Source organism: Lissotriton helveticus, chromosome 2_1 (assembly GCF_964261635.1).
Source record: "Lissotriton helveticus chromosome 2_1, aLisHel1.1, whole genome shotgun sequence".
NCBI classification, from domain to species: Eukaryota; Metazoa; Chordata; class Amphibia; order Caudata; family Salamandridae; genus Lissotriton; species Lissotriton helveticus.
In genome coordinates, this window is record NC_136059.1 from 1,372,852,943 (window position 1) to 1,372,868,124 (window position 15,182).

The 15,182-nt window shown below is 44.8% G+C and overlaps 1 protein-coding gene and 1 long non-coding RNA gene across 2 annotated transcripts; both read right to left on the reverse strand.

Moving 5' to 3' along the window:
• Positions 1-5,665: 5,665 nt before the first annotated feature.
• LOC144820250 (uncharacterized) lies at positions 5,666-7,975 on the reverse strand. The gene is made up of 3 exons (XM_078677844.1): positions 7,929-7,975; positions 6,159-7,759; positions 5,666-5,746 (listed from the first exon to the last, which is right to left on the reverse strand). The coding sequence occupies exons 2-3, from the start codon at positions 7,710-7,712 to the stop codon at positions 5,666-5,668; spliced, it is 1,635 nt and encodes a 544-aa protein (XP_078533970.1). The 5' UTR covers positions 7,713-7,759; positions 7,929-7,975.
• Positions 7,976-8,023: 48 nt separating this feature from the next.
• On the reverse strand, positions 8,024-11,875 carry LOC144819757 (uncharacterized). Its single transcript, XR_013607553.1, has 3 exons — positions 11,095-11,875; positions 8,211-8,513; positions 8,024-8,069 (listed from the first exon to the last, which is right to left on the reverse strand). It is a non-coding gene; the product is annotated as an uncharacterized LOC144819757 (long non-coding RNA).
• Positions 11,876-15,182: the final 3,307 nt, after the last annotated feature.

Here is a 15,182-nt window from a genome sequence, read left to right on the forward strand (position 1 = left end):
GATTTTGGGGTGGGTCAGACCTTTGACTAGATCGTACATATGCGACCCTGCAACAGGTTGGCCCTTGTAGAGAAACTCACCGCGTTCATTCCAAGAGGCTAGGTCTTTAGAAGCGGCTAGTTTACTCATCAGCATCTGCGCAGCACCTCTGTGCCTTTGACCTATATTTTTTAGGAGGTCTCCAGCAAAGGTATCTGAAGCTGTCGCCCCATCGGGAGGCGGTTGTAGGGGCTGAGGGTCGGGGGCCTGAGCAGCTGGTTGTTCAGAGTCTGGGGTATATAGAGTCAACTTGTTCTTCTCAGTATTCCACTGGGTGTAGTAATTTAAGAATTTTTTTAGAGTGTTGTTGTAAAGGTTAGCCTTGTCGTAGGGGTTTAGATCAGTCCTGCTCAAAATGTCCTTAATTTCAGTATCCAGGCGTAGAGTCTCATTTCTACGAATATCCCAGGCATTGTCCGTGGTGGACCCCAGCTGCTCCATTTGCTGCCTAGGAACCAGATACATTTTTGTGGCATGATCCATCACTGACCCGAGAGGAGGCTTGTAATTACAGGTATAGCTATGCCCAGCAAGTTACCTATAAAACCTCCAGACTGTTTCACCAGTTTCTTCTTTGTTATGAGTGAGCCCCTTTTATTACTGAGCTTCTTGATGAGCCCCTTCTTCTTCTTCAGAACCTGTAACTGACGCTTTGATATAGGGACGTTGCCTTTTAGGGTGTTTAGGGCTATTTCTGAAATGGCGGCCACTAAATCGTCAGAAGCGGTGCCCAGGATGGCCTTTCGGTGTTGGGGGCTGGCTGTAACAAGCATTTTCAGGAGAGCTAAATTGCGGCGTAGGTGTGTAGACATGGTCACCACTGAGCGTTATAAGGGCTGGCCTGTAAATGGTTCTAAAAGACTTCACCGCTGCTTTTTATAGGGCCTGGTCTTGGGCTTTGGTGTGTAAACTACAGGTAGCTCTGGGGGAAAAATATCGGCCCTTAGTCTATAGTCTTCTAGAGTTTCGTTTTTTAAGTCTACCAACAGGTACCCGTGGGGTTTTGATGTAGCGTCGTTAAAGGCCTCCATGAAGAAGTGTGTGTTTCCGGGGTACATCTGTTTAGCTATGACAGCTATTTGTTGTTTGTCCCGAGGGTTTTTAAATAAAACAAGGTATGAAGCGTTGAGAGCTATAGACCTACTGTTCTTGCCTTTGTAAAACAAGTTCTGCACAATGTAGCAGATGCTTAGATTGCGATGATGTGAATATTGAGTAAAAGCTCTCTCTAACTCTGGATGATCACCACCTTCACGCATCAGATCATCAACAATTATCATATTTACAAGGGTTGGTGGTAGTAGTTCATCATCGTTGAGGTTATTCGGTATACCCTCTATAAATTTGATATGTGGGAACCGACTGCCCAAGTCTGTATAAAGAGGCTGCCAGCATGAATAAAGCCACACAATGTTGTTAGGGGTTTGTGATAAAGCAGAGTTGGCATTTTCTAAGAGCTTTTTTATAAAGTAGCTTTTACCACAGTTTGAGGGTCCTGCTAGCACGCAGGAGAATGGATGCTGTAACCTGGTGTCCATGCTGTGGCGGCTGTCTCTCTAATGGGCCTAATAACCATAAGGCAGTGTTTTATAGTCGGTGGTCAGGACCCTTTTATCAAAAACAACTCGCAATGTTTTATGTAGAGGCTCGGTTGTGATTTCCCACTTCTTTTTGGATCTGACTATGCAGGGTTGGTTCACGACTATGGTTTTAGCATTCTCAGAATCGTCTGCTGTAACGTATTCGTGCACCAGATTCTTCAAGCTATCAAAATTGATTTTTAGGGTGTTGCTGACATTTAATGTTATCCCTTTGACCTTCATACACACCTTGTTCTTGTTGGTACGGTAGCTGTATGTTTTAGGCCCTGAGGAAGTATATTCTTTTATATACTCGTCCTTATCTAGCTCACTGGTTAGGTTACCCAGATAATCTCCTAGAGGAGGGTCTTCATCCCCCGGCTTGCTCAGAAAAATCACAGAATCTGTATCGTGATACAAGCAGCGATCCTGGAGCTTATCCATAACCCCGTAAAGCTCTAGACGAGCGTGGGCTGTCGTGAAGCAGGCTATGAAAATGTTTATGTTGTTACTCGATGTGGGGTACTCTTGGGCATATTTCCAACACAAAGCCGCGGTATCGTCATCGATAAACTCGCAGCTGGACACCTCGTAGCATGGGGCAAACAGGTACTTGAACAGTTCATCAGGATCTGATATTAAGGTAGTATTTGAAAGGTTTGTGCGCTGTGCAAATTTTCCCCATAAGGAGTTGAGACAGAGTTTGGCTAACTGTCGGCGTGCAGGATTGACCTCTATCAGATGGGATCGTAAACGGATACCCTCGTGAGCATAGTAGTCATCGATGTATTTCTGTTTTGCATCCTGACTAGTACACCATTCAGGATACCCTGAGGCCTCCTGCTTGTCTCTGAGAAACAAATTAATGTAGGGGGCAAAGAGTTGTGTTGTAGTGCTCTTAAAATGCCACACTTCGTGTACTCTACCTAGCCTGTACCCCTTCTCTAAGGCAGCTTGTACCTCGATGCTACACCAGGTCCCTGTGAGCATCCTTTGTTCCTCGGTGTGTGTGCAGCCGTCAACCTCTTTAAGCATCGCACAGGTTCGGCAGAGGGGGAACATTAGCTTGCCATCGACTCTGCATGGTAACACCGGGAAGTAAAGCTGCTTAGGAGGATATATTTCACATTTGATAAGCCCAAAGTATTCGTCTAGGGGCTTAAAATCTCTATAGATGATGGTGGGATGACCCACCGGGTACAACTTCATCTTGTTCACAAAAGGGTACAGACTGGTGAAATCATAGTAGTGTATTTTCTCACCCTCACCAACGGCCTTGTACAGTTGTATGGCATTTGTACGCCCCCCAAATAAGGCATCTCGGGGCTCCAAAGGTGTGGGTAAATCATGAGTCTTAAGAAAAGAGCAGAGGTCTGTGTCGGTTTTTAACATGTCTAACCACTCGTGCTCCCAAAGAACTCTCATAGCAAAGCCACTGTTTTCAACATACTGGGCCTTTGTCAGAGTACGTCTGTATAAGTGTTCAAATTTGGCACCCAGCATTTTGTTATATTCGTGGGGCTTGTAACACTTGGGGCAGCCGTGGTAAAAACAGCCGTTGAATTCAAAGGCTGTCGGCACACCCTTAATTACAGAGTACCCGTCCAGGTAATAGGGGCCCAGGCGGAATTCACCAGCCTGTAATGCATGTTGAATCTGGATGTCTTCCTTCTCAGAGACGTACATGAGCCACTGGATAGAGGGGGTTGAATAACGTTTCTGTTTACCGTTATAGAGGTCTGGCGGTACTAGAGCGATAGTTTCTGGCCTCAAAAACATGTGTTTGTAGATGGACATACACATGGATGCCAGAGTGACGTTTTGAAATGGGTCTATGTATTCGACCGCATGCTGTATTTCAGGGGTTTTGGATGTCGAGGCCTTGACTTTCTTAGTCAATGTCTTAGGTTTCAAGGCCTTGACTTCTTTAGTCATAGACACCACAACATCTCTGAAAAGGTTACAAGCTTGCCGGAGGATCATTACATCAGCCTGACAATAAGCTTTCAACTCTGTTTGAAAGTGAAACTCCTTTTCACGGTTTTCAGAGTACCACTCTAGAAAGCTCACTTTCTCATCAGGCATCATGTATTCAACCCCGTAGCTGTCAGGAGGCGGCATGGGTCCCACATAATTCTGGTTAGCCCAGGTGTTGAAAAAGTGTGGAAAATACCCTTTACAACCTGGGAACCCAAAGGCCTTTGGCAGCTTGCTCAATTTCATGGGTAGGAAATTCAGGGTGTCTATGAAGCGTATTTTTAAAGGACATACCGTCATCAGCATCAGTTTAGACCCCTGGGTTATGAGTTCCACCTGTATCTTTTCACGAATCATGTCTCGTAGAATAAAGAAGGAGTCATAGGCTTTCGAGTTGTGGGCTAGCATGGTATATCCTTGGAATTTGGCCTGAATGAAAGTGCTCAGGAAATCACCAACGCACGTTCGTCCCTCAAACTCCCAACTGTCGTCGGAAGTTAGATGGTGCGCGTAAATGTAGTTAGGCTGGTGTACCCCCGTCTCTTGTGTGCACTCTATATCAAACACTATATAGTCTTCGGTCTTGGTCTGAGATGGACCTTTAACCATATAACACTGATGGTTGGTACCGGCTTTGTAAGATACATGGCAACGGGGACATATCATACCTTTGCACTTGTGATTCACTGCCACATACCGCCCACACTCGCTACAGTCCTTTTTAGGGACGCAGCTGTAAGATTGCTCGTGTATGCTCAAACAGTTTTGCGAGCGACAAAACAACCTACAGATGCCGCACCTCACCTTTAGGGTAGCGTCTTCTATGCAGCCGTCCCTCTGACACATCTTACAACACATTTCACACTGGTGGTATGTTTTATTGTTGTATATATGATCGCAGTGGGCGCACACATATTTGGCCCCCAGAAAACCTTTAAGGTTCAAGATACCGTAAAAATGATTTTCCATGTGGAGGACATATACGGTCTTGTTTCTCACAGGTTCCCCGGTTGTAAAGTACTTCCAGGAACCGCTGTGATAGAGAACTTTCACCGTCACGGCGAAATAGTTCTCAAAAAGACCTATATCACCAAAGCCGACCATTCGGTCAGGAGGTATTTCAAGAACCTCATGGGCTTCAGCAGCTCTAGACATGATGACAGCGTCAGGGGTCTTGCGAGTCATCAACAGACCCACGATGCTGGCCGCCAGACATGTATTGGCAGTGGCGTTGCTAAAGTTGAGCAGCCACCTCTGTTTCTTGCCAATTATTTTACTGTATAGTACGCTCTTTAAGGGTCTGGAAACACCCCCCTCACGCCCCCGTACAATGAGGGCTATGACTCTAAACGTGCCATAGGCGACTAGTTCAGCCTTACTCTGTAAAAGCCTTGAGAGGTTTTCTAAAAATTGCACAGCATCAAAAACATCTCGGGTCTTCCGCCTGGTGAACAACGGTGTGTCAAAACCCTGCCCCTGGAAGCGGAGTTGGAAAAAGTCATTAGGCCCCACATCGTGTAACAACCTTACTATGAGCTCCTGCACAGCCTGATGTATAGCCAGAACACCGTGAGTGGTTGATGTTATTTGATGTAGGTTAACAAATCTAAACTCCTCATAGTGTTCTACGGCCCTAAACCTCTCTACATTGCGAGTGTAACTCCTAACACTCTCTAAAAACAAGGGCTCTGGGCCCTCATCAGTAGGAGTGTGATTTGTGGAGGTGTTCTCTGATGTGTCACTTTGGGAGGTCAGGGTGGTCCCTGTCTCAGGAGTCCTTGTAAACCTGCGGGTAGCGCATATTCTAGCCTTCTTGAGCTTATTTATTAAAACCCTGCGTTGCTTTGTACTATTAAGCCACTTTTGTTTTTTTTTACGGGCCCAGGCTTTTCTAGATACCAAGCCCCAGCCTATCTGAACAGGTAGGTCGCTGTCGTTGGATGTCTTGTTCATGGAGGCCCCCGCTACAGTTCCACCCCTGGGTCCTTCTGAATGTTGCGTTGTTTGGAGTTTTGCCATCCCCCCTACCCCCTTTAAATGGCCGACCCTAGGTATGTTAGACCCTGCCCCTATGTATTGTCGGCGGTGAAGTGCTGGCTTATATGCTTCAGGCGTTGATCTTGAAGCTGTGGTACCGTGGTTGAAAGGGTCTAGGGAAACAGGGGTGTCTTGTTTGAAGGGTTCTATGGAAACATTGGGGTCTTGTTTGAAGGTTTGTGGGGTACCAACTGGGCGTTGCTTGAGCAGTTTTAAGAAGCGTGCAGACTTTGTCACTAACCTCTGGACCGTACGGCTATATTTTGGGGGTCTCTTATGAGCACCAGTGGTTGTGGGGGTCTTTAGGGGTTGGTGCTTACATAGTCATGAATGTGTACCTTGTATGTCGGCCACAGCCGCCTGACACATCTGTATGATGTCTTTTTTACAAACCCCAACCCTGGCCACGACCAGATGTTGGGCCTCCCTCTTGTTGATGAGATTGGAATACCCCATATCCATTCTTATGAGTGCACGGTTCGCCTGCCGTTTTAATTTTCGAACCGCCATCTGTATCTCTCTTACGTGTGTCTTCAATACATCTTCTGTGTTTACAGACCCATCTTGTTCCTGCTTAGGGGGGCACACCTTGCGAGATCTTATAAATGGAGGCACCCCCCCAGTCCCATCTATACTGCAACCCTCAAAGACGGGGTTGGACACGGGTCTGTACACGGGCATGTCCCATGGGATGGACACGGACCTGTACACGCGGCTGGCAGAGGTGCTGGCCTCGGGTTTGGACACGGTACTGTACACAGGATTGGCAGAGGTGCTGGCCACGGGACTGGACACGGTACTGTACACGGGATTGGCAGCTGGGCTGGCCTCGGGTTTGGACACGGTACTGTACACAGGGTTGGCAGAGGTGCTGTCCGCGGGACTGGACACGGGACTGTACACAGGGTTGGCATAGGTGCTGGCCACGGGACTGGACACGGGACTGTACACAGGGTTGGCATAGGTGCTGGCCACGGGACTGGACACGGGACTGTACACGGGCTTGGCAGCTGGGCTGGACACAGGACTGTACACGGGGTTGGCAGAGGGGCTGGACACGGGGGTGTACATGTGGATGGCCGTGGGGCTGGTAGGGGCGTATGCTCCTGGCGGGGTACTCGGGGACAAAGGGTATGAGGATTGTGAGGAGGTGTCGTTGTAATCCTGGGGCCTAGTTGAAATGTCGGTGGTAGGGTGTGGTGCCTGGTTACCTGTGTTCTGTAAACCCTCTGTGCTCAAAGACCCCTGGTACACCGCTTCTGGGGTTCTACCTATGTTGTCTACCAACCCCCTCAATGCCTCAAGAGAGTTGCTAATCGTGGTAGAAGGACCTTCTAGGGGTTGCGCAGTATCACCTGTTGAGACCCTAGGCTGTGCCTGAACACTTACAACCGGTTTTGGGGGCTGTTCAGGGGCGTGCACCTCTACATGTACAGTTATTCTATTTGGCACTGTCTGGGGTTTCAGGACGCTTGGTGGATCCGCCGTTGCCTTAGGGCTGCTGAGGGACTCTGCTAACTGTAGCTTAGGGACCCCCGGTTTCAGCTTCAGATGTTTCCTTGAGAGGCGCGATGTTTTAGGGGGTTGTGGTGGCGACGCCTCTTCTACACCCACAGGTGCAGCTAACACCTCCTTGGGGCTCAAGGTTGTATAGGTCTCATTCAAGGGCTTAGCATCCTTTTTTATAGATAAATCTAAGGGGCTAGCTTGGGGCTCAGGGGTGCTAGGGCTTTTCTTCTCAGGACTTAAGAGCTTTGCCTGACCCTCTTGGAGCACCTCCGGTGTCTTCTTCTTCATGTTTAACTGTTCTGTTTGGGGATCTGTGAATACCTTACAGGCCTTCACACGTTTTAAAGGGTTGGGGAGGTTCTCTGAGTCCCTATGTTTCTTCTTAAGGGAGGCCTGGTTTGTAGGCAGGCCGCCAGTGTTGACCCCACCCCTGTGCAGAATAGATTGTTGTAGCTGGTTGTTCAGCGTGTTGCTTGGTGTGTAGTAGGTAGAGAGTTTTTCCTGGCGTACACGCCTACTCACGCCTTTCGCGCCGCTTCCGTTGTTCTGGACGGATGTTGTTATGTCCATTAAGGGCGCCACCGACCTCTCTTCAGCCGCATGTTTCTGAGCCGCTTCTAAAATATAAACAGAAAATATATATATATTAGAGAAAGCATAAAAAAAAACAACACATACAAGCACCAGCGGACTACGTCCTACACAACCACCTTTTTTGATATAGGCTTTGCTACAAGCAGCTGTAACACCTCTAGTACTTCTCACACCCTTTTGTAAAAAACACACCTGAAAGAGGTCTTTTTGCAGCTCCTTTCTTTGACAGTGGTCCCACTTTAGAAGTTGAAGCTTTCCTCTTCAAGGGGCTTTCTTTTGAACCATGCGCCGCCTCTTGGACCTTGACGACGTCCTGGCATAGCGTAGGGACACCTGTAAAAAAAAAATAATACCCAACATTAGACATCTTTTCTGATGATTACCTCTATACATCCTCAGGGTCAGGACTCTGGCCTACCCCACCAACTACCCAGCGTCTTAGACAGTTTAAATAACAGCTGTCTTTTTATTTACCTGTAGGAACTGAAGTGTTTTGCACAGTGTTCAGAGCGTCTTGAGCCTCGATGTACTCCATAAAATCGTCAAAAGCTTGTTGTAGGTCAGGGTCATAAGCTGTAAAAGCATACACACATGAGAGCCCATTAGAAAAAAGAGAACTTCTGAGAGACTGGTGTACAAAACTACGTAGAACTACATAGCTTTAAATATATATATACCAGGCTGCGGGGCTGACAAGTGCCCAGCGTTGCTATTTATTACAGCTGGGGCCAGCGCAGGGGGCACATTGGTGACGGTTGCATTTGCAAGGTCTTGCACCTGTATTAAACATAAAAAAAAAAAAAAAAAAAAAAAAAAGCAGCGGTTTTAGTAAACGCCTTTCTTAAACAAAAGTATCACAACTTCAAACAATTCTTGTATACATTTAAAACCTGATAAGCGGGGTGCACCAACACACATTTTTAAAAAAGCGTTGCAAGTGCTGCGCTAAAACATATGTTAAAAAACAACCTGCGCCATATCCTTTGCTTATGGGGTAAACCACTTTAGGTACACATGGCACTTCTGACATTTAACCACTACCCTATATACCGGTTACTCTTTTGTAACATGTACATGCCACTTTTCTCTTGTAACACATTGTTTAATAACTCTCACATTTTGAGTGCTTTAAATAGTTGCGCCATTGCCACAATTGACTACATAATGCTTATTCTTGTGCTCGAGTGTCTGCCTTATATCACAGTATTATAGCTCTAACTGTACTTTGTTTTCTCTTGTAACCTGCACACTTGTCACTTTATTTATTACTCATGTAACTTAACGTTTGCTTTTGTAACCGGCACACATGTCACTCCCCTTATGTTTTGCAACTGTGTCTTATGTAAAGCGCTCTGACACCTTCGGGTAAAGTCTGCGCTAACAAGCAGTATTTTTTCTGTTTGTATCTTTTATGTAATGCCTGTAATCCTGAGTCCCTATGTTTTGCAAACAGGTTCTTGTGTAAAGCGCTCTGACAACTTGGGATAAAGTCTGCGCTACATTTTTTCTACTTGTATCTTTTTTATATAACTCATCCAATTCTTAGTGCTTATGTCTTACAAATGGGTCATATATAAAGCGCTCTGCCAGCCTTCGTGTACAGTTCGCGCTAGCTAATAAAACACAAAAAAAAAAAAAAAAAAAAACACCTCGGAGCTGCAGTGCAGGGTCCGCCCCCTCCAGTGATATCACCAACTCATCACTGGTGATATCAGTGGAGGGGCGGACCCTGCCCTGCAGCTCCGTGGTGTGTTTTCCTGTTTGTATCTTTTTATGTAGTGCATGTAATCCTTAGTCCTTATGTTTTTGCAGCAAGTTCTTATGTGAAGCGCTATGCCCCAGGCGTGTCCCGCTATTGTGAAGCGCCCTGACACATTCGGGGTAAAGCCCAGCGCTAGATAATTCTCAATAAAAAACCACACCGGGGCTGCAGGGTTAGGGCCGCCCCTTCAGTGATGTCACCAACTCATCACTGTTGGGGGCGGTCCTTACACAGCAGCCCCGGAGAAGCTCACGCCGCCATGCTGCCTGCTGCTGGATCCACGTGGAGCCCGGGGCTGGTATATACCCTCACAGCCCCCAAGGACACCGGAGCCCTACACCCCTCACCCTCGAGCAGCGCCAGCAGCAAGCGGGCTCGTGGGGGATTATTTTTTAAAAAGAACGGCCGCGGAGGCCCAGAGACACCGCGACCCCCACCCCCAGAGCAGCGCCCGAGGCAAGCGGGCTCTGGGGGCCTTTTATTTACACCAGGAGCGGCCGCGGAGGCCCAGAGACACCGCGACCCCCACCCCCAGAGCAGCGCCCGAGGCAAGCGGGCTCTGGGGGCCTTTTATTTACACCAGGAGCGGCCGCGGAGGCCCAGAGACACCGCGACCCCCACCCCCAGAGCAGCGCCCGAGGCAAGCGGGCTCTGGGGGCCTTTTATTTACACCAGGAGCGGCCGCGGAGGCCCAGAGACACCGCGACCCCCACCCCCAGAGCAGCGCCCGAGGCAAGCGGGCTCTGGGGGCCTTTTATTTACACCAGGAGCGGCCGCGGAGGCCCAGAGACACCGCGACCCCCACCCCCAGAGCAGCGCCCGAGGCAAGCGGGCTCTGGGGGCCTTTTATTTACACCATGAGCGGCCGCGGAGGCCCAGAGACACCGCGACCCCCACCCCCAGAGCAGCGCCCGAGGCACGAGGGCTCTGGGGGCATATTTTTAAAAATAACGCTGCACTAGGGACCCAGAAACCCCCAGGACACCCCAAGGGACTATGGCGCCCCACCAGGAGCCCCCCTGGACAACTGGCCCCAGGGTTTATTTATTTTTTAAATACAAGGCCCTCAGGACCCCCCAAGGAGCAGCAAGGACCCCGGAGCCTCCATGGACCCCTCCAACTCTCTACAGCGGTTTGGTGAGTGCAACCAGGCATTATTAATTTTTTTAATTATATGCCCTGTATATTATTTAAAGCCCCTATGGTACCGTTACAGTGTGGTTAAATGTTTCTATGAGCTGTAAAATACCCTGTTCCACTCTGCATGTACCCTCCTAAGGCCTACAACATTATGCCCCTTAAATACATAGCCTGCAAACTCTACCCTACGTCACCACCCCATTAACACTAAATACCTACACACATAGCTTTTTAAACTCAACAAAACCTTTATTCATTTTAAATACCTTTACATTACAATTCAGGTCTTTTTAAACTCCATCCTTCAACAAAACCTTTATTCACATTAAACACAGCACATCGCCTTAAAGATTAACAGATTACAATCCACACTACATAGTACTATTTTTTAAAAGTGCAACTTTTTTCCAAACTACATGTACACCCTAATACACCATTGCGCCATCCATTATTTACCTTCTCTACATGTTGACAGGCGGTGTCAATCTGGGAAAAGTTGCTCCGGTCCATTCTTGCCTTAAGTTCCTTGGGTTGGCTCCAAAACAATCCAGGCCAGTCACTCCCCAAGGTTTTGAAGGGCTTGATGGTGTAGAAATCCACAAAGGTTTTCTGACTGGGTTGTAGATGCAGGAGTCCTCCAGGTACAGCAGAACAATCCACGCCAGTCGCTCCTCAAAGGGGGTTTTTTGAATGGGTGTTTGGCAGTGTTCCATGAGGGGCCTTTTTATACCTGTCCTAGCATGCTAATTAGAAGCCCCCCACACCCCTTTATGACTTGAGGGGTGTTTAGAACAATGTCATGGTGGCCTTTGGATGGGAACCTTTTTTTCTATCCTTGTACAGTATAAACAGTACAACATTGTTTACTTTGACACCTGTTACTCAAACTCAAGGCCTATCCTGGGAAGAGTGGGGTTAGACAATGGGGGCCGGTGTAAAACTCTTCACCCCTACGTGACCCCTTCTCCTGGGAATTAGGGAGCCCGGGAACAGAATCTACCTTGGGACTCATATGTCAAATTTCCTGCCAGCCACGTCAAATTGGAACTAAACTGTCAAAATTGAGACCAGGAGTTTAAGACGTGAGGACCCTTTACAGCTTTGACACCTACATGACACATTCTTCTTCACAGGCCCTGGGCTGGGGAACTCAGGACTGCCCCAGCAGCTGTTCAAACATCAGCTGGCTGCAAACCCCCAGTTTTAAAAATGCACAGACATTTCCAGCCTACAACCATGCAGTTTTTTTCTATGCACTTTTAAACACATACACAATTACCACATGTTTTTGCTGCCCTAGCTGTTAAATTTAAGGCCATAGGTTTAAGGCCAGGACTGTTTAAGGCCAGATCAAACCCTGGTCTTAAACAGTCCTGGTCTTAAACTGTCAAAATTGAGACCAGGAGTTTAAGACTGTGAGGACCCTTTACAGCTTTGACACCTACATGACACATTCTTCTTCCCAGGCCCTGGGCTGGGGAACTCAGGCCTGCCCCAGCAGCTGTTCAAACAGCAGCAGGCTGCAAACCCCCAGTTTTAAAAGTGCCCAGACATTCCAGCCTGCAACCAGGCAGTTTTTCTATGCACTTTTAAACACATACACAATTACCACATGTTTTTGCTGCCCTAGCTGTTAAATTTAAGGCCAGAAGTTTAAGACCAGACTGTTTAAGGCCAGATCAAACCCTGGTCTTAAACAGTCCTGGTCTTAAACTGTCAAAAATGAGACCAGAAGTTTAAGACCAGACATGTCAAAAGCTGTCAAAATTGCGACCAGCCTTTTGCGACCAGACCTGTCAAAATTGCGACCAGGAATTTTTGATGAGTGGTATCCCGGCTTACTACTAAGCTGCAACAGAATGAAAGTGGGAAAAGTGAATGTAGTCTGTCTGCCTCATCAGAAGTCTTAAATAAGTCACAACTTTCGGACAGTGCAACGCCTACAGCTGCTACAGCGCCTGCAGCACAGATACAAGGGAGTATGATGCAACACACTGGTAGCCCCAGCTATAACATCTGCGATGCAAAAGGCAACACAACTCCCCTGATAGAATCCGCAAATACTTCTCTCAACGCACAAACCATTAACAATGGCCAACATGAATACATCTTGAAAACGCCTGACAATCAGGATAAATTCTTCTCCCTTACTGAGGAATCAGAGCTATCTGACATCAGCATCTCTTTATCAAGTGGGGAAGAGGGAACCAAGTGATACAGCAGCTACAACACTGACCCTCTGAAGCATAAGCATCTCTCCAAAAAACTGCAAAAGAAGAAAAACAAGGGTCAACTTAATAAAGACTGTGATTCTTCTGAGAAAGAAGATTCGGCAGGAATGTCTGACAAAATATCGAAATCAAAAATATCGAAATACAAAAATATCGGAACAAAAATATCGAAGTCAAAAATATAGGAATCCTATCCCTAACAAGGTAAGTACAAAAATATCGAAAAAATAATATCGTAGTACAAAAATATCGAAATTAAAAATATCGTTTTTTTAAATGTATTAATAATAATGTAAAAATAATTATAAAATACATATAATGTTACAAATATTAAATAAAAATATTAAAACATAATTAAAAAATTAAAACTAATACATATACATTTAAAATAAATTAAAAACTTAATAATTTAATGTAATTTTATATTTTTTAATTTCATTTAATTGATTTAATTTAAATTTATTTTATTTTTACCCTGTACGACTGTACCCCAAAACCCCAAAACTGACCCTGAACCCTAAAAATACCCCTTTACCCAAAAACCCAAAACTGACCCTGAACCCTAAAAATACCCCTTCACCCATGAACTGAAAACTGACCCTGAACCCTAAAAATACCCCTTTACCCAAAAACTGAAAACTGACCCTGAACCCTAAAAATACCCCTCTACCCAAAAACTGAAAACTGACCCTGAACCCTAAAAATACCCCTTTACCCATGAACTGAAAACTGACCCAGAACCCTAAAAATACCCCTTTACCCAAAAACTGAAAACTGACCCTGAACCCTAAAAATACCCCTTTACCCAAAAACTGAAAACTGACCCTGAACCCTAAAAATACCCCTTTACCCATGAACTGAAAACTGACCCTGAACCCTAAAAATACCCCTGTACCCATGAACTGAAAACTGACCCTGAACCCTAAAAATACCCCTTTACCCAAAAACTGAAAACTGACCCTGAACCCTAAAAATACCCCTCTACCCAAAAACTGAAAACTGACCCTGAACCCTAAAAATACCCCTTTACCCATGAACTGAAAACTGACCCAGAACCCTAAAAATACCCCTTTACCCAAAAACTGAAAACTGACCCTGAACCCTAAAAATACCCCTTTACCCAAAAACTGAAAACTGACCCTGAACCCTAAAAATACCCCTTTACCCATGAACTGAAAACTGACCCTGAACCCTAAAAATACCCCTGTACCCATGAACTGAAAACTGACCCTGAACCCTAAAAATACCCCTGTACCCAAAATTAATTAATATTATTTAATTACCAATTAATTATTAATTAACAATAACAATAAAGTAAATATATTAGCACATTTGCTGTAATTAATTTAATTTAATAATTAATATTATTTTGCACAATTAATTATTTAAGAATAACAATAAATTATATATAAAAAAATTACTATAATTAATGTAATTAAATAATTAATAATAATTAATTACCAACTAATTAATAATTATAAATATGTAAAAAATTATAATAATTAATTAACTAATGAATAGAAATTAATTACCAATTAATTATTAATTAAAATATGTACAAACATATATCAATTAATTAATTATTATTAAATTACTTCCCACCCTATTCCCCTATAAACCCATAACCCGCTACAGAACATATTTATCTATTAATAAATTAATTAAAAATAATTAAAAATTAATTCTCAATTAATTAATTAATAATTCCTACTAATTAATAATTAATTTAACATAATTAAATTACTTCCCACCCTATTCCCCTATAAACCCACAACCCGCTACAGTAGTAAAAGACAATATTTAATAAAATAACATTAAAAATAAATAATAAAACATAATAAATACAATATAATATACACTAAATTTATTTAAAAATTGATATTAGTAACATCAAAGTTATTAATTTCGATATTATTAACATCGATATTTACAACTTCGATATTACTGATATCATGCCAATATCGATATTTAGACTGTCGATATTACTTACCTTCGATATTTTTGTATATCGATATTTAAACTTCGATATTTTTGCATATCGATATTTAAAAATCGATATTTTGTCTGTGTACCATTCGGCAGATCTGAATTGGGATCATGAAGATACCCCTTTTACGGTATTCTCCAATCCGGCGTCATCCTCTGGCGGCAATTAAACAATCAGGGAAAGCACTAAAATGGGAGAACACCGTGAACAGAGTAACGAGCCAGCACTAACTGATATTTCGCAATCCATTAAGAGCTTCCAAGCAGAAGCTAAAGCGGATAGTCGTAGATCTTGCTTGGCTGCAAAGAAATTACAGGGAGCAGTCA